This window comes from Sus scrofa, chromosome 11 (genome assembly GCF_054392235.1).
Source record: "Sus scrofa isolate SSC_HxYL_T2T_F1_AM1 chromosome 11, Sscrofa_HxYL_maternal_Yorkshire_Landrace_v2.0, whole genome shotgun sequence".
NCBI lineage: Eukaryota > Metazoa > Chordata > Mammalia > Artiodactyla > Suidae > Sus > Sus scrofa.
In genome coordinates, this window is record NC_139393.1 from 4,585,183 (window position 1) to 4,609,440 (window position 24,258).

The 24,258-nt window shown below is 40.8% G+C and overlaps 1 protein-coding gene across 27 annotated transcripts in view; it reads right to left on the bottom strand.

Annotated features, from left to right (window-relative positions):
- The window catches only part of LOC100625134 (phospholipid-transporting ATPase IB), a 163,028-nt gene that overhangs the window by 102,179 nt on the left and 36,591 nt on the right, over window positions 1-24,258 (bottom strand). For 25 of the 27 annotated variants that reach the window (XR_014818980.1, XR_014818981.1, XR_014818985.1 and 22 more), the window contains 5 exons: window positions 18,454-18,581; window positions 17,738-17,849; window positions 11,975-12,140; window positions 3,227-3,354; window positions 2,149-2,226 (listed from right to left, as the gene is read on the bottom strand). Coding sequence is in view for 13 of the 27 variants with exons in the window: in XM_084981264.1 (XP_084837390.1) it covers window positions 2,149-2,226; window positions 3,227-3,354; window positions 11,975-12,140; window positions 17,738-17,849; window positions 18,454-18,581 (612 nt within the window). In the remaining 14 variants the exon portion in view is untranslated. Of the gene's footprint in view, window positions 1-1,421; window positions 1,578-2,148; window positions 2,227-3,226; window positions 3,355-11,974; window positions 12,141-17,737; window positions 17,850-18,453; window positions 18,582-24,258 lie in introns of those variants that run through there. The other 2 variants (XM_084981271.1, XM_084981272.1) reach the window with 2 other exon arrangements.

A 24,258-nucleotide genomic window follows, 5' to 3' on the forward strand; every position in this document is an offset into this window, starting at 1 on the left:
CAACAAAATCAAATAAAATGGATTAAGAGAGAGCAAAGATAAGACAGCATTCTTTCCCTTTAAATCCTCAAAGGATGTGACTTTTTAGAAAACAAGAAGTCCAGTCTATTAGAATCCTATCTTTAATACTTATACTTCCTTCAGAGGCCATATTCTTCTCTGTTTTACACGAGAGGCGAAATTCTATAGAAATACGCCAAGTAAACCTCAAGGCATCAAACCTAAGAAATTCAGAAGTCCAGGTTCATTCTCCAGCCACAAGAAACCTCATTAAAAGAATCGAGAGAACAGTAACTGGGTAAGGAGATGTTGATATATGGATGCCTATGTATACCCCAGATGAGAGCGAAAACCAAATTCGAAGCCATCTGAATCATGACAACAAGAGCAATGCTCAGCCTGCAGGCGATCCTTTCTGTCCAAGGGACACTGCGAAGCAGTGTGTAGTTAAACAGTTTTAACTTCGCAATGTCTGGAAAGAAGAGATGGATGCTAACTACTGTTAAATAAAGTCACCCAAAATGCTAACAAAAGGCAAAAGCCTTCATGCACATTTACCTGTTTTTATTTTTAGGAACACAACTGACTTTTGTATACTGCTTTGGTAGCATGCACCTTTGATGGATTCGTTGATTAGTGCTTATAGGCTTAGGGTTTTCTATGCATGTTATGTCTTCTGCTAAAAGAGACAGCTTTAATTCTTCCTTTCTGATTTGGATGCCTTTTACTTACTTTTCTTGCCTAACTGCTACGGCGAGGACTTCCAGTACTAAGTTGAATAAAGGTAGCAAGTGTGGGCATCCTTATTATATCTGTGATCTTACAGGGAAAACTTTCAGTTGTTCCCTGAGTGTAAGTTTAACTGTGAGCTTGTCATATACAGCCTTCATTACTATGCGGAGGTGTGTTCCCTCCATACTCACTTGCTGAAATTTTTATCAGACACAGATGCTGAGTTTGGTCAAAGGCTTTTTCTGCACCTACTGAGATGACTACATGATTTTTACCCTTCATTTTATTAATGTGGAATATCACATGAGCTGATTTGTGCTGTTGGACCAGCCTTGCATTCACAGAATAAGTCATCGTGAGGAACGATCCTTTTAATGTGTCACCGACGGGTTTGCTAATACTTTGCAGAGGATTTCTGCAACCAAGTTTATCAGGGATATCAGTCTGTAATGTTCTTCTCTTGCGGTATCGGTGCCGCTGCTGATAAATGGTGAAAGCAGGATTCACACTCAAGAAGTTTAATTCCAAAATTCTGCTTTTGACCATAATTTATATGTGACCTCCAACTAACTGAAAGAGGGAAAATTATAATCTAGTAAACAGAGAGAGAGCGAGACAGAGGCAGAAAGAAAGAGACAGAGACAGACAACAAAAAGTAGATAGGAAAAAATAACAATTGTAAGTCTTACTCCTTTAGGTCCTATACAACTGTGAGAGTTGTTGTCATTTTTTCCCAGCTTTACTGCAGAATAATTGACAAATAATTGTGGGATCTTTTAAAACTGAATTTACACTCGTAAAGACGCCACTGTCACTTAAAGGGAAACCAACATCTGTGTCTTGGTAATCCGACACTACTCCCACCTCCTTCTCTTGTATGGCAGGGATGAGAGGCCCAAGGCTACATTTCTCCCAATCTCTTGTCAGCACGTTAGATTCCACCACTGAGAAGAGTTTTTAGAAAAGAAATAGAAGCTCGATCACTTCCCTTCTGGCAGCTGTGAGCAGATACATGGCCTTGCCAGATGTGAAATTTTGTTACAGCTTTTGGATGCTTCCCTCTGGGTCACTTGCTTAGGGAAGCAGGAATATGGCCACCCCCCAGGTTCCAGGGTCTCTCTGGCTCCCTGAAAGCCAAATGAAACCCTGGGAGCTCCCAGCAACTTCTCCTGCCTGTCCCTCTAGCTCTTTCACTCCTTCGTAAGCACACAATAACCTATATTACGTCTGTCACTTGCAACACATGATGCAATATTATCAATATTTTGAACAAATTATATTTCTGAACTTCCATGTGGATGTGATATTACCTACAGACCATGGCTGAATTTGGAACTTTAACTCTGTACACACCCTCCCTAGATTCACCTTCTGTGAAGTTCCTATCACACTGCCCAGCCCTTAAGGGGCTCTCACCTGCCCGAGCTCCTCATTAAGACTGGATGTTCTGGCCATGGCATAGACATCGTTTCTCTCATAATGCATATCTTCATCCTGCAGGGAACAAGACAGCCAAGCTACACAGTCAGAACTTAGCTCAAAAGGTTTCCAGAAAGGCTATACTGCCCACTGATCTCCCAAGGTGCCTGGTATTTAGAAAGAATTCACAATGGAGAGTCTAAAATACTTGGGTTGGGACCCATATGTGCTAGTTTTTCACATATGTTGGCAGAGTCACTTCAGGAGAAGCAATGCCAAGTAGAAAGAAAGATCAAGGTGGTGGGATTTGAAAACCACAGCTCTGCCTCCGAAAGACTGTGCCTCAGCCTTGAGTGTGTCTCTGGAACTGCATGTATCAAACGGGAGCAGTAACAGGGATCTCACAGCACTATTCATACAGCCACTGCAAAAACTCAATGGGAATGCATCTGAAAGCTCTTTGTCTAATTTTGTGGTTCCTAAAATAATATTCCCGTGAAAATGACGGTAGTTCACTGACATCTTGTGGGTATCATATTCATGTGACAGCTAGCCAGAATTTTATTTCAAGGAAAATATTTCACAATACAATTAAAAGTTGTAACCCCACATTCAAAATGGAAAATTCATGCAGGCACAACTTACAATGTACTAAATTCAGTCAACACATGGTTGTCACCTAAGAAAACCTTTCCTTAATTTGAAGGGATACAGGAAGGGCTTTGTTTGTCATTCTTGCCAAGATCTGTAAACCTACTGTAAGTCTACTGGGCTCTCCTCCTTCATAAGCATTTTAAGTTTTAATGGTTGACTATTTCCCTACACTTGCTATGAGGCCACCAACTCCTAAATCTTTCTTTTTGGCTAGGGAAAAAATATGGAAAAAACTACATTGTCCTCAAGCAGGAAGCAGAGAGGCCCAGGCACTGCTTCACACCAAGGCTTGGCATGCCTTGCAAAGGTGCAGCTGGCCCATCAGCTGCATTGATCCATCGTAAGAACCTAAACAGATTCTTGAAACCAAAGCCAGAGCTCAAGAGAGATTTTTTTTAAACTTCCTGATGTTAATACTCACCCAGTTTATAAACATGGCCTGAATGGATTTCACAATTTCCAGAGTGACCAGAAGACTAATGGGGATGAGATTGTGGTACAAGATAATGAACATCAAAATGTCAAACCAAAAGCTGGGGGAAGTGTGATCTGTGAAATAAAATCAGAGGAACCATGTTACCTTTATTCACTGTTGTTTGCATTGTTACATTTCAAGATTGTGGGGGTCTTCTCCATGGAAATTATTGTTAACAGTATAATTATATGGACATAGACATAAAATGGTTTTCAAACTATTAGTTAAGCACCGACCACCCACGTAATAGGTGGTATGGGAAGCATCAAGATACAAGATCTACTAAGAGATGGACCCTGTCCTCGGGGATGTAGGACTGGATGCAGCTTGAGAAAGGAGGACAAGTCAGAAACCACAGCACGATGAGCTCCATGATGGTGCTGAACACGAGCGTAGCGGCAACAACACAGGGTGGGGGTGCAGGAAGGGGTCGCAGAGAGACTGCTGAGCAGAGTATTGAAGAAGGATTTTGTTAAATGCAGGAGATGAGGAGGAGGGGATGAGGAGGACTTTTTATCTGGAAGTGAGAGTACGTTTCAAGTCAAAGAGATACTTATTGTAATGACTCTTTAAACTCAGGGAAAGAAGAAAAGGGAACCTCAGAAAAATGAATATGATGCTTAAAATGTAGTGATGTATTCATTTTCAAAGAAGTAGTATGTTTGAGGGAATAATTCTCCAATATGAATCCAACCTAATTTCATGCAAATTTACTTTAAAATATCTAGAAAATGCTCATGGGATCTATTTACACTGCTTTATATACCTGCATCTCAGGCTTACATGTTAAATTAATACAGTTGAGTTACGGGAGGAGGGTTGTAACTGAAAAGAGCTTCTCTGGGTGGAAGAGAAAAGCCCACAGCCAGAAACAAGAAAATTAGAAATGAGATGGCTCACCAGTAAAACCAAACACAGTAAAGATAGGAATTCACCCACACACGGACATGATATCAAAACCAGCAATCATGAGAAGAGGAGGATACAAATGCAAGAGGTTGGAAACGCATTTACAATTAAGAGACCAACAACTTAAAACAATCTTGTGTGACGTGTGCACACGTGTGCGTGCGTGTGTGTGTGTGTGTGTGTGTGTGTATACCCACACATGTATCAAAACCTCATGGTAACCACACCCAAAAATCTACAATAGGTAAACAAATAAGAAAAAGCAATTCAAACAAAATACTAGTCATCAAACCAAAAGAGAAGAAAACAAAAGAGAAAAAGAAGAAAAAAAAGACCAACAAAAACAAATCCAAAACAATTAACAAAATGGCAATACGGGAATTCCTGTCATGGCACAGTGGTTAACGAATCCAACTAGCATCCATGAAGATACGGGTTTGATCCCTAGCCTTGCTCAGTGGGTTAAGGATCTGGCATTGCCATAAGCTGTGGTGCGTGTTGCAGACACAGCTCAGATCCCACGTTGCTGTGGCTGTGGTATAGGCCAGCAGCTACAGCTTCAATTGGACCCCTAGCCTAGGAACCTCCATATGCTGAGAGTGCAGCCCTAAAAAGACAAAAAATAAAATAAAGTAAAATATTTTTTAAATTGCAATAAGAACATACTTATCAATAATTACCTTAAATGTAAATGGATTAAATGCTCCAACCAAATGACAAAGACTGGGTGAATGGATACAAAACAAGACCCATACACATGCTGTCTTCAAGAGACCCACTTTAGTTCTTGGGACACATATGGACCGAAAGTGAGAGGATGGAAGAAACTATTCCATACAATCAGAAATCAAAAAAAAAAAAAACTCTGAGGTAGTAATACTCATATGGGACAAAATAGACTTTAAAATAAAGATGATTATAAGAGACAAAGGAGGACATTATATAATGATCAAAGGATCAACCCAAGAAGAAGATGTAACAATTGTAACAATACATATGCACCCAACATAGGAGCACTTCAATATATAAGGCAACAGCTATCAGCCAAAAAAGGAGAAATCAATAACACAATATTAACGGAGGATTTTAACGTCCTACTTACAGCAATGGACAGATCATCCAAACAGAAAATCAATGAGGAAACAAGGGCCTTAAATGATTCATTAGACCAGAAAGACTTAACTGACATTTATAGAACATTCCATCCAAAAACAGCAGGATACACATTCTTCCCAAGCACAAATGGAACATTCTCCAGGATAGATCATACTATAGGCCACAAATCAAGCATCAGTAAGTTTAAGAAAACTGAAATCATATCAAGCATCTTTTCCAACCACAACGCTGTAAGACTAGAAATCAACTGCAAGAAAAAAAAAACTGTTAAAAAAAAAAAAACATGGAGAGTAAACAACACATTGCTAAACAATCAATGGATCACTGAAGAAATTAAATAGGAAATCAAAAAATACCTAGAGACAAATGAAAACAAAAACACAAAGATCCAAAACCTATGGAATGTAGCAAAAACAGTTCTAAGAGGGAAGTTTATAGCAGTACAAGCTTACTTCAGGAAATAAGAAAACTCTCAAATAAACAAGATAATCTTACACCTTAAGCAACTACGAAAAAAAAAATAAAGACTGGAGAAGGAATAAATGAAACAGAGACAAAGAGAAGAATAGAAAAGATCAATGAAACTAAAAAATGGTACTTCTCAAAAAATTGACAAGACTGATAAGCCATTAGTCAGACTCAATAAGAAAAACAGAAGAGTTCCCGTCATGGCACAGCATAAATGACTCCAACTAGAAACCATGAGGTTGTGGGTTTGATCCCTGGCCTTGCTCAGTGGGTTAAGGATCTGGTGTTGTCGTGGGCTGTGGTGTAGGTCACAGACGTGGCTCGGATCCTGCATTGCTGTGGCTCTGGTTTAGGCTGGCGGCTATGGCTCTGATTAGACTCCTAGCCTAGGAACCTCCATATGCCACAAGCGCAGCCCTCAAAAGACAAAAAGACAAAAAAAAAAAAAAAAAAAAAAGAAAAGGAAAGGAAAAAAGAGACAGGGCTCAAATCAATAAAATTAGAATGAAAGAGGAGAGTTACAACAGACATCATAGAAACACAAAAGATTACAAGAGACTACTACAAGCAACCATACGTCAATAAGTGGACAACCTAGAAAAAGTGGACATGTTCTTAGAAAGGTACAATCTTCCAAGACTGGACCAGGAAGAAATAGAAAATATGAACAGACCAACCACAAGTACTAAAATTGAAACTGGAATGGACTGTTCCACAGGCAAACTTTATCAAACAGTTAGAGAGGAATTAACACCTATACTTCTGAAACTATTCTCAAAAAAACTGCAGAGGGAGGAACATTCCCAAACTCATCCTATGAGGCCACCATTACCCTGATACCAAAACCAGACAGAGATACCACGAAGTAAGAAAATTATAGGCCAATATCACTCATGAATATAGATGAAAAAACCCTCAACAAAACACTAGCAAACTGAATCCAACAATACATTAAAAGGATTGTACATCATGATCAAGTAGGACTTATCCCAGGGATGTAAGGATTTTTCAATATCTGCAAATCAATCAGTGTGATACACCACATTAACAAATTGAAGAAGAAAAATCATATGATCAGCTTCTCTTGTGGCTCAGTGATTAAGCACCCAACTAGTATCCATGAAGATGCAGGTTCAATCCCTGGCCTTACTCTGTGGGTTAAGGTTCCAGTGTTGCTGCAAGCTGCAGCATACATCGCAGATATGGCTTGCATCTGGCATTGCTATGGCTGCATAGGCTGGCAGCTGTGACTTCAATTCGATCCCTAGCCTGGGAATTTCCATATGCCACAGGTGTATCCCTAAAAAGAAAAAAAAATGATCATTTCATAGCTGCACACAAAGCTACTGACAAAATCCAACACCCATTTATGATTAAAAATCCCTCCAGAAAAACGTGCATAAAGGGAACATACCCCAACATAATAAAAGCCATAAATGACAAAGCCTCATTTTCAATGAAAAACTGAAAGAATCTTCGCTGAGATAGGGAACAAAACAAGGATGTCCACTCTTGCTACTTTTATTCCACATACTTTTGGAAGTCCAAGCCATGGCAACCAGAGAAGAAAAAGAAATAAAAGTAATCCAAATTGGAAAAGAAATAAAACTGTCCTGTTTGTAGATGACATGACAATATACATAGAAAATCCTAAAGAAGCTATCAGAAAATTACTAGAGCTCATGAATGAATTCAGTAAAGTTGCAGGATACAAAATTAATACACAGAAATCTCTTGAATTTCTATACACTGATGAAGGAACAGAAAGATAAATTAAGGAAACAATCCCATCACAATAAAAAGAATAAAACACCTAGGAATAAACCTACCTAAAGAGACAAAAGAATTATACTCTGAAAACTATGAGATGCTGACAAAAGAAATCAAAGATGACACAAACAGATGGAAAGATACAACATGCTCTTTGATTGGAAGAATAAATATTGTCAAAGTGACTGTATTACCCAAGATAATATACAAATTTAACACAATCTGTATGAAATTACCTATGGCTTTTTTCGTAAAACTAGAACAAACTATTTTAAAGTTTGTATAGAAACACAAAAGACTCTGAATAGTCAACACAATCCTGAGAAAGAAAAATGGCGGTGGAGGAATCAAGCTCCCTGACTTCAGACTGTCCTACAAAGCTACAGTCATTAAAACAGTTTGGTACTGGTACAAAAACAGAAATATAGATCAGCAGAACAGGATAGAAAGCCCAGAAATAAAACTCATGCACTATGGTCAACTAATCTACAATGAAGGAGGCAAGAACAAAAATGGAGAAAAGACAGTGTCTTCAATACGTGGTGCTAGGAAAACTGGACAGCTACATGTAAAAGAATGAAATTACAACACTCTCTAATACCATATACAAAAATAAACTCAAAATGGATTAAAGACCTAAATATAAGACCACATATTATAAAATCTTAGAAGAAAAACTAGGCAGAACACCCTCTGACATAAACCACAGCAATAGCCTTTTGGATCCACCTCCTAGAAAAATTAAAATAAAAACAACTGGGACCTAATTAAACTTAAAAGTTTTTGCACAGCTAAGGAAACACTAAACTAAATGAAAAGACAACCCACAGAATGGAAGACAATATTTGTAAATGAAGCAACTGACAAGGGATTAATCTCCAAAATATACAAAGTCACACAGCTCAATATATAAAAAAAAAACCTAACCCCCCAAAATGCATAAAATATATAAATAGACATTTATCCAAAGAAGACATACAGATGGCAAAAAAACACATGAAAAGATGCTCAACATCAGGGAGTTCCTACTGTGGCTCAGTGGGTTAAGAACCCAACTAGTATCCATAAGGATGCAGGTTCGATCCCTAGCCTCACTCAGTAGGTATAGGATCTGGCACTGCTGCAAGCAGGCATAGGTCAAAGATGCAGCTTGGATCCAGCATTGCTACAAGGCTACAAGCTGCAGCTGTGCATGGACCCACAGCTTAGGAATTTCCATATGCCACAGGTGGGGCCCTAAAAAAAAAGACGCTCAACATCACTAATTATTAGAGAAATGCAAATCAAAACTACTATGAGGTACCACCTTAAACCAGTCAGAATGGCCATCATCAAAAAGTACAAACAGTAAGTGCCGGAGAGGGTGCAGAGAAAAGGGAATGCCCCTACACTGTTGGTGGGAATGTAAATTGGTACAACCACTATGGAAAACATTATGTAGGTTCCTCAAAAAACTAAAAAAACAAACAAACAAACAAAAAAAAACTGCCATATGATCCAGAAACTACACTCCTGAGCACCTAACCAGAGAAAACCATAATTTGAAAAAGTACGTACACCCCAATGTTCATTGCAACACACTATATACAATAGCCAAGACATGGAAGCAACCTAAACATCCAACAGAGGAATGGATAAAGAAGATGTGGTACATATATACAACGGAATATTATTCTGTCATAAAAAGGAATGGAATATTGCCATTTGTAGCAATGCAAACAGACCTGGAAATTACCATATTAAGTGAAGACAGAGAAAGATAAACATCATATATCACTTATATGTGGAATCTTAAAAAAGGATACAAATGAATCTATTTGCAGAACATAAACAGATTCGTAACAGACTTTGGAAAAAAAAAACTTACGGTTACCAAAGGGGACATGTGGGGGTTGGGACGGATCAGGGGTTTGGGATTGGCACACGCACACCGAGGTATATGGAATGCTTGGCTGACAGGGAACTGCCGCGTCACACAGGCAATGCTACCCAGTATTCTGTGATAATCCACATGGGGAAAGAATCGTTTCCAGAAAAGAATGGATGTGTGTATATGTATAAATGAATCACTTTCTTGTACAGCATAAGTTATCACAATGTTGTAAATCAATTGCACTGAAACAAAACTTTATTTAAAAAAGAATATCATTATAAAAGCCAAAGAAGGCTCCTAACTGGAAAAATGAGGGGGGCAGATAAGACACAGGAAATGCTACCAGAGAAGATAAGTATCATCCTGGTCTGCAAGGTATCCAAACACACATGTGAGGCAGGAGCACTAGACCAGAGGCCTGGAGATGATGAAGTGGCTGGTGGAGGAAAGCATCATGAAAAAGACAAAAGCGGTCCTCTGTGAACAGACACTAACTGTTAAGGAGGAAACGGTGAGGTATCAAGTGATGGAGACAGGGTCAGGTTCCAGTAGTCCTGACATGCCACACAGCAGGAGATTTATCTGGACCCTGTAGGCCAGGGTTCAAGAAAACACTTCGTCAAACAGCTGGAGGGTAGGTATTTTAGGTTCTGCAGCCCATAGTCTTGCTGCAACTACTTAACTCTGTTGTTGGAGCATGAAAAAGCAACAGATTATAAATAAAGGAGTAAACATGGTGTGACTGTGTTCTAGTAAAACTTTATTTACAAAAACAAGCAGTGGGCCATCAGACAGTAGTTTGCCAGCCCAGTGCAGGCATTAGGACATCCCTGCAAATATGCTACGTGTCCATGACTACTTTTTACATGCATCCTTCTGGAAACTATATGAAGGATAAACATGAATAGAACATGACGAAGGGCTTGGCTAGTTAGGAGACTATGGTGATAGCTCAGGATGAAGGGGAAAATATCTATAGAGAAAATATTGGAAACACAGAATCAGCAAGGCTTTGACACTAATTGGATGATGAAGGTCATGGGATTAGAACTGAGGGATAGAGAAGGAAACTAGGAGGTAAGGATGACCTTTTTTTTTTTCTTTTTGGCCAGCCAGAGACATACGAAGTTCTTAGGCCAGGGATCAAATCAGAGTCACAGGTGAGACCTAAGCTACAGCTGTGGCAACAGCAGATCTTTTAACCCACACTGCCAGGGCCAGAATGGAACCTGTATATGGCAGTTTCTGGACCAGGGACTGACCCCAAGCCACAACCGCGACCTGAACTGCTGCAGCTGGATTCTTAACCCGCTGTGCCACAGCAGGAAGTCCTGGGCTAGAGAAATTAAATGAGCCAATTTAAACTAAGATTACTTTTGGGAGTTCCCTCGTGGCTCAGTGGAAACAAACCTGATTAGTATTCATGAGGACGCAGGTTCAATCCCTTGGCCTCACTCAGATACCTCTCAGATCTGGCGTTGCTATGACGATGATATAGGCTGGAGACTACAGCTCCAATTCAACTCCTAGCCTGGGAACCTCCATATGTGGCCCTAGAAAGACTAAATAAATAAATAGATAGAGATTACTTTTAAAAACTCATCTAAAATCTAGAAGCCTGAAATCAAAACTGGACAAGTAACATCTAGAAACCCAGACTGCACAAGAATGAATCCTTGGTTTTTGATCCAATTTACAAAGTATACTTTAGTTTCTTTATTCCTAAAATGCTCTTAAACAGATCCTCTCAAAGGAAGCTACAGCAATATAGAATCCCCAGGTGATGGATGAGAAAAGACAGAAAGATGCTTGATGGTTTACTCTGAAAACATGGAAAGACATAAACAAACAAAAGAATGCTAAACTTTTAAGGCCACGTGTCAGTTTACCTTTAAACCTCACACTAACAGAAGGACATTTTTTTTTAAGTTTTGGCCACACCCACGGCACACAGAAGTTCCCAGGCCAGGGATCAAACCCGTGCCAAAGCAGTGACCCAAGCCACAGCAGTGACAACGGCAGATCCTTAACCACGAGGATGCCAGGGAACTCCCAGAAGGACACTGGAGCTGCCGCATCACCCTCAGTGTTCCTTGTCCTTACTTCCTTGGAACCCTTCACTGTACGTGGAACGCGGTTCTGACCCAAGTCGGTCAGCATCATCCTGACTGTCAACGGAGGGAAGCAAAGCTCAGAGAAGGGAAAACTCTGCCCGCGGCTGCTGGCAGCTGAGGGGAAGATGCACAGACGTGGTCCTCACCCATCTGACCCCAGACTCACGCCTCTGCCCCGACTCCTCTCTCTGCCTGATTCCGGAATGCCAGGATGATGTGACACTGGCAGAACAATCTTCTAAAAACATCTTAAGAAGGAAAGGCTCTGGTTCTAAAACTCACCAATCCTCAGTTACTTCAAATACACACACACTCACACAAACACACACCAGTTAGAACAGGGGTCTTCCTTTTTCGGTAGAAACATGGGACATCTTAAGAGTCACTTTTAAGAGCAGCACAATTTCCAAAAACGGCAGCTTCTTGCCACGCTCTGGCGCTTACCCTTCTTGCCAATGTACCAGGTGTTTTCTCCGTACGTGCCGTTCCAGAAGGCAGCTCCCACACAGCTCACCAAGGCCATGACCAAGAGCATCAGGAACAGCACCAGGATCTGCACGTTGGTGACCTTCTCAACCCTGGATCTCTTGAGAGGTGACTGCACTGCATTCTGCACAAGAGCACACAACCACACAGCAAAAAGGACAAAACAAAACAAAACACGAAACAAGTGAATGAAAGTGGAAAGCATCTTGATGGGGAGAGGCGGTCAAATACCTCAAGAGGTAGAAAGTAGAATGAGTCCCTTGCCAAATACCTAACAGACTGTAGGTGTGCCCGTGGCTAAATGAGCACAGTTTTCCACCTCGCTTCCCGGAGCATCATTCTCTAGTTCATAGAAAATGATGCCCGGAGTTCCTGTCGTGGTGCAGTGGTTAACGAATCCGACTAGGAACCATCAGGTTGCAGGTTTGATCCCTGGCCTTGCTCGGTGGGTTAAGGATCCGGCGTTGCTGTGAGCTGTGGTGTGGGTTGCAGACTCGGCTGGGATCCCGCATTGCTGTGGCTCTACGTGGGCCGGCAGCTACAGCTCTGATTAGACCCCTAGCCTGGGAACCTCCATATGCCACAGGAGCAGCCCCAGAAAAGGCAAAAAGACAAAAAAAAAAAGAAAAAAGAAAAAAGAGAAAAAGGAAAAAAAAAGAAAAAGAAAATGATGCTCATAGCTCTATTCACATAGCCTGTCTATCAGCTCAAAGTCCCAGGGTCCCTAACAAAACAAACTGGTAAATCTGATAGTCTAGATGATCTCCCGAATAGGAAAAAAAAAAAAAGGACCTAATTTATTTTCCAGTTTAAAAATCATGGACAGTTCCCAAGACAAAAGAAATAAGAGCAAAAAAAAAAATTGGACCTAATCAAACTAATAAACTTTTGCACAGCACACAAAACCATCAACAAAATGAAAAGACAACCTACAGAAGGAGAGAAAATATTTGTAAATGATGCCACAAGGGATTAATTTCCAAAATATACAAACATTCATATATATATATACAAAAATATAATATATATGAATCGGCTCAATATAAAAAAAAAAAACACAACCAAATCAAATCAATGGGCCGAAGACCTAAATAAACATTTCTCCAAAGACATAGAGATGTCCAGTAGGCAAATGAAAAGATGCTCATTATTGCTAATTATTAGAGAAATGCAAATAAACCTATAAAGAAGTACCACCTCACACCAGTCAGAATAGCCATCATTTTAAAAGTCTACAAATAACAGGAGTTCTCTTGCGGCAGAGCAGGTGAAGGATCTAGCATTGTCACTGCAATGACTTAGATCACTACTATGGCACAGGTTCATTTCCTGGTCCAGAAATTTCTACACGCTGCAGGCGCAGGCCAAAAAAAAGAAAAGAAAAAATGTCCAAATAACAAATGCTGGAAAGGATGTGGAGAAAAGGGAACCCTCCTACACTGTTGGTGGGAATGTAAACTGGTGCAGTCATTATGGAGAACAGTATGGAGGTTCCTTAAAAATCTAAAAACAGAACTACCGTATGATTCAGCAATCGACGCTTGGGCATATATCTGGAAAAGAGAAAAACTCTAATTCAAAAAGATACATCACCCCGATGTTCATAGCAGCACTATTTCCAATAGTCAAAACACGGAAGCAACCGAAATGTCTATCAACAGAGGAGTGGATAAAGAAGATGTGGTACTTACACACAATGGAATATCACTCACCCATTAAAAAGAATAAAATAATGCCATTTGCAACAACACGGATGGACCTAGAGATTCTCACCCTAAGTCAGACAAACAGTACATCCTATCATTTATATGTGGAATCTAAAAAAATAATAAAAATGAGTTCCCGTCGTGGCTCAGCAGTTAATGAACCTGACTAGCATCCATGAGAAGGTGGGTTCGATCCCTGGCCTTGCTCAAAAAGACAAAATAAAATAAAATAAAAATACAAAAGAACTTATTTATAAAACAGAAACAGACTCAGGAGCTCCCACTGTGGCTCAGCAGTAGTGAACCTGGTTAGTATCCATGCAGACTCAGGGGGTTTTTTGCTGTTGTTTTTTTGTCTTTTTGTCTTTTTAGGGCCACACCCACGGCTTACAGAGGATCCCAGCCTAGGGGTCGAATCTGAGCTGTAACTGCCGGCCTACACCACAGCAATAGCAACACAGGATCGAACCCGAATCCTCATGGATACCAGTCAGCTTCATTAACCCCTGAGCCACAACAGGAACGCCAGGACTCCAGTTTGATCCCTGGCCTCGTTCAGTGGGTTAAGGATCTGGCGTTGCCATGAGCTGTGGTGTAGGTCACAGATGCAGCTCAGATCTGGTATTGCTGTGGCTGTGGTATAGACCGGCAGCTACAGCTCTGATTCAACCCATAGCCTGGGAACTTCTATATGCCATGAGCACGGCCATAAAAAGACAAAAGGAAAAAGAAAAAAGAAACAGACTCACAGATATAGAAAACAAACATGGTTACCAAAGGGGAAAGGGGGAAAGGATAAATTAGAAGTATGGGATTAATAAATACATATTACCATACATAAAATGAGCAATAAAGATTTACAGTACACCACAGGCAATTATATACCTTTTCTTGATGGAAAGATACCTTTTACCTGAGTCTGTTGGGAACGTATTCAAGATTTTTTCTCAGTACAACACTTGCTTTAACACACGTATATCTTAGAGAAACCAAAGCTCTGGGTTAGGGATACAGTGAGAGCTTTAAATGGTAACTTTCTGTTAACACTCCGGATTTGTCCACACATGTCTGCATAATTGTCTGCAAAGGTCTACTGGGACACTGGCAAATATACATTCTTTTCTTCGGAAGTATAATTGTCTTACGACACAATATTAGTTTCAAGTGTGCACTGTAGTGATTTCAATATTTGTGTACATCGTGAAATGATCACCATGACAACTGGTTACCATCTGTTCCCATACTAATTAAAAAGCTTCTCTGCCCATTGAAGGAAACTACCAACAAAATGAGAAGGCCGTCTACTGAATGGGAGAAGATGTTTGCAAACAATATATCCAATAAGGGGTTAATATCCAAAATTTATGAAGACCTCCTACAACTCCACAGAAAAGGCAAACAATCCAACTGAAAAATGCCAGAGGACCTGAGTAGACCCTGTTTCAAAGAAGATACAGAGATGGTCAAAAGCATGGGGAAAGATGCTCAACATCACTAACTGTCAGAAAAATGTGACTCAAACTACAATGAAATATCACCTCACACCTGTCAGAATGGCTATTATCAAGGCAAGAAATGACAGGAGCTGACAAAGACGTGGAAAAGAAGGAATCCTTTTGCACTGTTTGCACTGATTGTGGGAATGTAAACTGGTGCAGCCAAAAACGGTATCAGGAGTCCTCAAAAAAACTAAAAATAGAACTACCACACAATCTAGCAATTCTATTTCTGGGTACTTATCTGAAGAATACAAAATCACTAATTCAAAAAGATAGCTTTACCCCTGAGTTCACTGCAGCATTATTTATAAGAGGCAAGATCTGGAAACAACCTAAGTGCCCACCTATAGGTGAATGGATAAAAAAGTCATGACAGAGAGAGAGAGAGATTTCAACCCACAATGAAATATTACTCAGCCATGAAGAAGAATGAAATCTTGCCATCTGCAGCAACATGGATGGACCTAGAGGGTATTACGCTAAGTGAAAAGTCTCAGAGACAAATATCATATGATTTCACTTCTATACAGAATCTAAAAACAAAACAAATGAACAAACATCACCAAGAAACAGACTCATAGATACAGAGGACAAACAGGTGGCTGCCAGGGGGGATGGTGGCAGGGGGACGAATGAACAGGAGAGGGATATTAAGAGGGACAAACTTGCAATTACAAAATGAATGGGTCAGGGAGATGGAACATGCCACATGGGGAAGAGAGGCAAAAAAACACTCCTAGCTTTTCAATCACACTCTACCATGTTAAATTCACCATTTCTATGTTTTATTAAAATGTGGAAACATTCATGCTCACGAGTTTACAAGGAATGAAAACACGAGTTAGTAATCCTAATTATTCAACTTTCTTACAAAGCACAAAAAGAGGTAAGGTAAAAATCCTAGGCCTGATTGCATTAAGCACACTAGCAGAGCGTGTGTGTATATACAAATGAAGAGAGGATGAAGTCATTGTGCTATTTCTTCTCGTTGGCTAACTTGTATAAGTAATGGCTTCAAACACTTTAAGATACAGAACAGTGTTCAGCTAAGTATGCTGGCTTTAAAATCTTTGGGTGAGGAAATATTTACATGTACTAGTTGTTTCTTTCCTAAAGGCATAAAAAATCCCTCTGAGATTTTTGTTCTTCTGCAACGACAGGCAGCATGTACAAAACCCCTGCAATGACGCAGATCCACAAAATGAGGTGACAGAGCAGGTGGCACGTCATCACAAGCTGCAGCACTGACCCATCACACCAGAGGAATAATGCCACGGGTTTCAAGTCACAGCAGGCATTGAGACCTCAGCTGAGACGCTGCCATGCATCTAACTGGGTAATAAGCGTTATCCTTCAAAGACAACGGAAGACAAGGACAGATCGTGCTCAAGAGCTGAGCATTTGTACAACTGAACTGCAAAGCCAGGATCGCACGCGTTCTACGACAACCTTGGTTCCCCGCACGAATATGCAGGTCTGTCTGTGGACAGCCTTGTGTTTACACCACTGTCTTTGCCTGGGTTCCTGAGAAAACAGAGTTTGAGGAAGGCTTGCAGGGCGCAATATCCCAGGGGACAGAGCGGAGAGGGGAGAGGGTGGAGAGACCGAGAATGCAGAGGAAAGTGGTCAAAGCTTTACCAGAAAACGCACCCACTTCCTCCTCCACGCAGGCCCCAGCATTCCTCCGACCAGCCTGGCACCACCCCACGCTTCTTCCTCTGCAGGCGCACTCCGGTCACACGGGGCTGTGCTCACCGAGCAGCCTTTGGACACATGCCAGATTCTGGGCCTGGAGCTTTCTTACCTGCCTCCCCGTCTGTCTCATCCCACCCCCACTCACACCCTTGACATCTGTTCTGTTCAACCTCCAATCACCCTTCAAGTCTCAGTTCACCTGTTCCTTCCCCCGCGAGAGCTCAGCATCAGGCTGGATGGGCGCCCATGGTACACAGGGCACCCTAGACTCACCCTCCGCACAGACCTCTTGGTATTAGCTACCTTGACTGCCTTCGTTCACAGACTCTAAGTAACTCAAGGATAGGAGACAGGCCCTGTCTTCCTACTGTACCCCAAGGTGTGAGCAGCGTCTGGCACTGAATGGGGGCAAAAGACATATTTGTGGAAGGAACAGTCAAAGCCAAATGCTGTGTTTCAGCAAATGGAAAAAGAGGCAGACTAGTTGTCAAGTTCCTTGTTATTCATAATAACCATTCCAGAAATTCCTACTCCGAAACAAAATGTCCTGAGGGGTTCTCAAAAGACAACAATTGAGAGGAATGATACCGGAGAGGAATAACTTATGAAGAATTTTTATGCCATTTTGTCAAAAAAAAAATCTTACCATAAATGGGAGCCATACACAGATTAAAATGCAATGTGGGCCCCTTATCAAAGTTCAGGTTAATGAGTGCATGTGAGCTTCCTCAATTCAAGAAATACATATTAAACTCCCTCACTACATAAAAGCAGAAGGAATAATCTAGAAGCAATACTACTTGTTATCACAGACTATTTACCTGCATGAATTTGGTTTCAAATCCAGTATAAACAACTATGCCAAAGATCCAGTCAGTGTTTTTGAGCTGTGTACCTCTTAGCAAGACCTGGTCAGGCCCAATCGAAACAGGGCTAAAAGTGAAAAAGAGCACATTTAAGCTACCAAAAAGTTTTTCTTTTCACAATAGAGACAAACCTAAGTGTTCACCTACATATATCTTTCCTTTGTCAAGTTCAACTTTTGGGGCAAACAGCAAGAAAAACAAGTGTGTCTTCAGAGAAAGTACCTATTTCTAAAAAAAAGCATAAAAAAATTGCTTTGTCTCACTTCTCACCATTCCAAAGATATGGTGATTAAAAATTTTAAAGAGAAAAACATCTCAGAGTTCCCATCATGGCTCAGTGGTTAACAAATCTGACTAGGAACCATGAGGTTGTGGGTTCGATCCCTGGCCTTGCTCAGTGGGTTAAGGGTCCGGCATTGCCATGAGCTGTGGTGTAGGTTGCAGATGGGGCTCAGATCCCACGTTGCTGTGGCTCTGGCGTAGGCCGGTGGCTACGGCTCCGATTAGACCCCTAGCCTGGGAACCTCCATATGCCTCGGGAGCGGCCCAAGAAATGGCAAAAGACAAAAAATAAGAAAAGAAAAATATCTCTTATACCGAGGGTGACTATAAAAGTTATTGTCAGGGAAGATTAAGGGGGAGAAAATTGTTTGAGAAGGAAAAGACGATACCTTTTACCATTTAGATACAAGGTTCCAATGAAGTTGTTGAAATGACAATTAGGTCCTTCACATTCTATTTTTCCAGACAGGCTTGACAACTGCTTTTCTGTTTGAATCTCAGCTGTTTCTAACAATGCCTGCAAAATAAAATCAAAGGGAAAAATGAAAACAGAATTCTAATGACAAAGTTCAATGTCTCTAATAGTCAATAAAAGAAGATTATGAAAGTCAGTATCTGAAGTTCCCACTGTGGCTCAGTGGTTAAGAGCCCAACATAGTGCCCGTTGAGGATGCAGGTTTGATCCCTGGCCTTGCTCTGTGGGTTAAGAATCTGGCACTGCGAGGGATGGGATTAAGATGGCGGAATGGAAGGACTGGAGCTCAACTTCTCTCCTAAAAACAACAGAATTCACAGCTAAAGGCTGAGCACTCTCCACCCAAATGGACTGAAAACCTTAAAAAGATACCCTACTCCAGAAGAAAAAGAGGAGGACACATCAAGACGTAGGAGGGGTGATTTCACGATATAAACAACCCCATACCTCCCCATGTGGGTGGGAAGCTCCACAGACTGGAAACTAACTGGTTCACAGAGACTCACCTACAGGAGTGAGAGTTCTGAGCCCCACATCAAACCCTCACGTGCGGGGATCTGACACAGGGAGAAAGAGCCCCAGAGCATCTGGCATTGAAGGCCAGTGGGGCTTGTGTGCAGGAGCTCCACAGGACTGGGGGAAACGGAGACCCCATTCTTAAAAGGCTCATGCAGACTTTCACTGGGTCCCAGGACAAAGCAAAGTCTCCACGGGAATCTGGGTCAAACCTGATAGCAGTTCTTGGAGGACATCCTGGGAAAATAGGGGTGAACGTGGCTTGTTGTGAGGGAAGGACACTGAAGGCAAAGCTCTCAGGAATATTCAGAAGCAGTGCCTTTCTCTGGAGGGGGCCATTTTGGGAAAATCTGGCCCCACCTGTCAGTCAGCCTGAGAAGCCCCAGGGCAAACAACAACCCAGGTGGGATCACAGCCCTGGCCCCTCAATAAACAGGCCACCTAAAGACCCCTCAGGCACACAGTTGCCTCTAATCCCATCCAGAGACTAAGCCCCACCACCAGAGGGATTAGAATCAGCTCCACCATCAGGAAGCCTACAGCAAGCCCCCCATACCGACCTCAGCCACAGGGGGGAAGCATCAGAAGTAAGATAGGCTACAACTCTATTATCTGTAAAAAGGTCACCACACCAAAAACCTATAAAAATGAAAAGACAGAGGACTATAACTCAGATGAGAGAGAAAGGAAAAACCCCAGAAAAACAGCTAAGCCATGAGGAGATTCTTAGCCTCCAGGAAAAAGACTTTAGACTGTTGATGCTGAAGAAGATGCAAGACATTGGAAATAAACTGGAGGCAAAGATGGATAACTTACAGGAAACACTGACCAAAGAGATACAAGATATAAAACTTAAACAAGAGGAGATGCAAAATACAATAACTGAAATAAAAAATTCACTAGAAGCAGCTAACAGCAGAATACAGGAGGCAGAAGAACGAATAAGCAAGGTGGAGGACAGATTAGTGGAAATTACGGATGCAGAACAGAAAAGAGAAAAAAGATTGAAAAGAAATAAAGAGAGTCTCAGAGAACTCTGGGACAATGTTAAACGCACCAACATCCATATTATAGGGGTTCCAGAAGGAGGAGAGAGAGAGAGAAGGAGACAGAAAAAATATTCCAAGAGATAATAGCCAAAAACTTCCCTAACATGGGGAAGGAACCACTCACTCAAATCCAGGAAGCACAACGAGTACCACACAAAATAAACCCAAGGAGGAACACCCCGAGACACATACGAATCAAACTGACCAAAACTAAAGACAAAGAGAAAATCTTGAAAGCACCTAGGGAAAAGAAACAAATAACATACAAGGGAACCCTGATAAGGTTATCGGCAGATTTTTCAACAGAAACTCTGCAGGCCAGAAGGGAGTGGCATGATATACTCAATGTGATGAAAGGAAAAAACCTCCAACCAAGATGACTCTACCCAGCAAGGCTCTCCTTCAGATTTGAAGGAGAAATCAAAACCTTCTCAGATAAGCAAAAGCTGAGAGAATTCAGCAACACTAAACCAGCCTTACAACAAATACTAAAGGAACTTCTCTAGGCAGAAAAGAACAGGAGAAGAAGGAAAGGAAAAAGAGCAGCAAAAACAAATCCAAGGTAATTAATAAAATGGCAATAAGAACATACATATCAATAATTACCTTAAATGTGAATGGACTAAATGCCCCAACCCAAAGACACAGACTGGCTGAATGGATACAAAAACAAGACCCATATATGTGCTGTCTTCAAGAGACCCACTTCACTTCTAGGGACACACACAAATTGAAAGGGAGAGGATGGAAGAAAATACTTCATGCAAATGGGGATCAAAAGAAAGCTCGAGTAGCAATACTCATATCAGACAAAATAGACTTTAAAATGAAGAATATTTTCAGGGACAAAGAAGGACATTACATAATGATCAAAGGATCAATCCAAGAAGATGACATAACAATTTTAAGTATCTACGCACCCAACACAGCTTCACCACAATATATAAGGCAACTGCTAACAACCTTAAAAGGACAAATTGACAATAACACAATCATAGTCGGGGACTTTAACACCCCACTGACAGCAATGGACAGATCAACCAGACAGAAAATCAAAAAGGAAACACAGGCCCTGAATGATGCATTAAACCAGGTGGACTTACTAGATATTTATAGGACATTCCATCCAAAAGCAACAGAATACACATTCTTCTCAAGTGCACATGGAACATCCTCTAAGATTGATCATATCCTGGGCTACAAATCCAACCTCGGTAACGTTAAGAAAACTGAAATCATATCAAGCATCTTTTCCGACCACAATGCCATACGACTGGAAATCAACAACAAGAAAAAAACTGCAAAAGACACAAACACGTGGAGACTCAACAACATGCTACTAAACAACGAATGGATCACTGAAGAAATCAAAGAAGAAATTAAAAAATACCTGGCAGCAAATGACAATGAAGATACAACACTCCAAAACCTATGGGATGCAGCAAAAGCCATTCTAAGAAGAATCTGGCACTGCCACAAGCTGTGGCATAGCAAGCTGCAGCATAGGTCACAGGTGCAGCTCAGCTCATGCGGTGCTGTGGCTGTGGCATAGGCCAGTAGCTGCAGCCTCGATTCGACCCCCAGCCTGGGAACTTGCCACAGGCGCAGCAAAAAAAAAAAAAAAAAAGTCAGTGTCTGAAAATGTATTGTACTCAACAGAACAATGTACATCAAACTTTAAACTTTCTTAGACTTTGCCTTACTAACATTTTGCAAATAATTTTAGTAAGGTCAAAAGAGGTAAGAAAGTTATGTTTCCCTCACCTTTATATGAAACACCATTTGTAAAAGTATAATCTCCATAATCAAATACATGTAATATTTGACACACTCATGTCTGTAGCTGGTGACGCTGAACTACAGATCCCGCTTTAAGTAGCAAAGACCTAAAATGATGATTCCAAGCTTTTATGGGCATCAAATTCACCTGGAGGTCTTATTAAAATATAGATTGCAGGGCTGTGCCCCCAGAGTTTTTTTATTCAGTGGGTCTAGGCTAGGGCACAAGAATTTGCATTTCTTTTTTTTTTTTTTGTCTTTTGTCTTTGTTGTTGTTGTTGTTGTTGTTGTTGTTGCTATTTCTTGGGCCGTTCCCGCGGCATATGGAGATTCCCAGGCTAGGGGTTGAATCGGAGCTGTAGCCACCGGCCTACGCCAGAGCCACAGCAACGCGGGATCCGAGCCACGTCTGCAACCTACACCACAGCTCATGGCAATGCCAGATCGTTAACCCACTGAGCAAGGGCAGGGATCGAACCTGCAACCTCATGGTTCCTAGTCGGATTCGTTAACCACTGCGCCACGACGTGAACTCCAGAATTTGCATTTCTAACAACACCAAGAGGATGGTGATGCCACTGGTCCAGGGCTCACACTTTGAGAATTATGTAGAAAATGCCTCCTTCCTATAAGATAACTTCAATCTTTCAGAGAGAAAAGGCAGATCATCTTCAAGAGAATTAGGAATCAAATATTTCTTCTCAGTTTTTAGTTTGTGTTTTCATCCTTAAAACAAGCAGAAAATAATTTTAACATAATTTTCTTAAGTTGTTTTTTACGGATGAAAATATAAAACTGTACAGCCACTTGGAAGACATTTTGGCAGTTTTGTGTAACTATCATGCAACTATCATATGACCTAGCAATTACACTCTTGGGCATTTCTTTTTTTTCATATTCCACATATAAGTGATAGCATATGATGTTTGTGTCTCACTGTCTGACTTCATTTAGCATGGTAATTTCTAGGTCCATCCATGTTTCTGCAAATGCCATTACTTCATACCTTTTTATGGCTAAGTAATATTCCATGATGTATATGTACATATTTATCCACTCCTCTGTCGACGGACATTTAGGTTGCTTCCGTGACTTAGCTATTGTACATAGTGCTGTATTCCATAGTGGTTGTACCAATTTACATTCCCACCAACAGTGTAAGAGGGTTCCCTCTTCACACCCTCTCCAGCATTTACTATTTGAAGACTGTGTGATGATGGCCATTCTGACTGGTGTGAGGTAGTACCTCATAGTAGTTTTGATTTGCATTTCTCTAATAACTAGTCATACTGAACATCTTTTCATGTGCCTACTGGTCATCTGTATGTCTTCCATGGAGAACTGTCTGTTTAGATCTTCTGCCCATTTTTTTTATTTTTTATTTTCCCACTGTACAGCAAGGGGATCAAGTTATCCTTACATGTATACATTACAATTACATTTTTCCCCCCACCCTTTGTTCTGTTGCAACATGAGTATCTAGACAAAGTTCTCAATGCTACTCAGCAGAATCTCCTTGTAAATCTATTCTAAGTTGTGTCTGATAAGCCCAAGCTTCCGATCCCTCCTATTCCCTCCCCCTCCCATCAGGCAGCCACAAGTCTTTTCTCCAAGTCCATGATTTTCTTTTCTGAGGAGATGTTCATTTGTGCTGGATATTAGATTCCAGTTATAAGTGATATCATATGGTATTTGTCTTTGTCTTTCTGGCTCATTTCACTCAGTATGAGATTCTCTAGTTCCATCCATGTTGCTGCAAATGGCATTATGTCATTCTTTTTTATGGCTGAGTAGTATTTCATTGTGTATATATACCACCTCTTCCGAATCCAATCATCTGTTGATGGACATCTGGGTTGTTTCCATGTCCTGGGTTGTTTCCATGTCCTGGCTATTGTAAACAGTGCTGCAATGAACATGCGGGTGCATGTGTCTATGTTATCCCATTATGAGGTTTGTCTTCATTTTGTTTAGGGTTTCCTTAGTTGTGCAAAAACCTCTAAGTTTATTTAGATCCCATTTGTTTATTTTTGTTTTTATTGTCATTACTCTAGGAGGTGAATCTGACGAGATACTGTTGTGGCTTATGTCAGAGAATGTGGCCTATGTCTTCCTCTAAGAGTTTTATAGTATCCAGTCTTATATTTAGGTCTTTAATCCATTTGGAGTTTCTTTTTGTGTATGGTATTAGGGAGTGTTCTAATTTCATTGTTTTACAAGTAGCTGTCCATTTTTCCAGCACCACTTATGGAAGGGACTGTTATTCTCTATCATATATTCTTGCCTCCTCTGTCATAGATTAGTTGACTGTAGGTGTGTGGGTTTAATTCTGGGCTTTCTATCCTATTCCACTGATCTATATTTCTGAAAGTTTA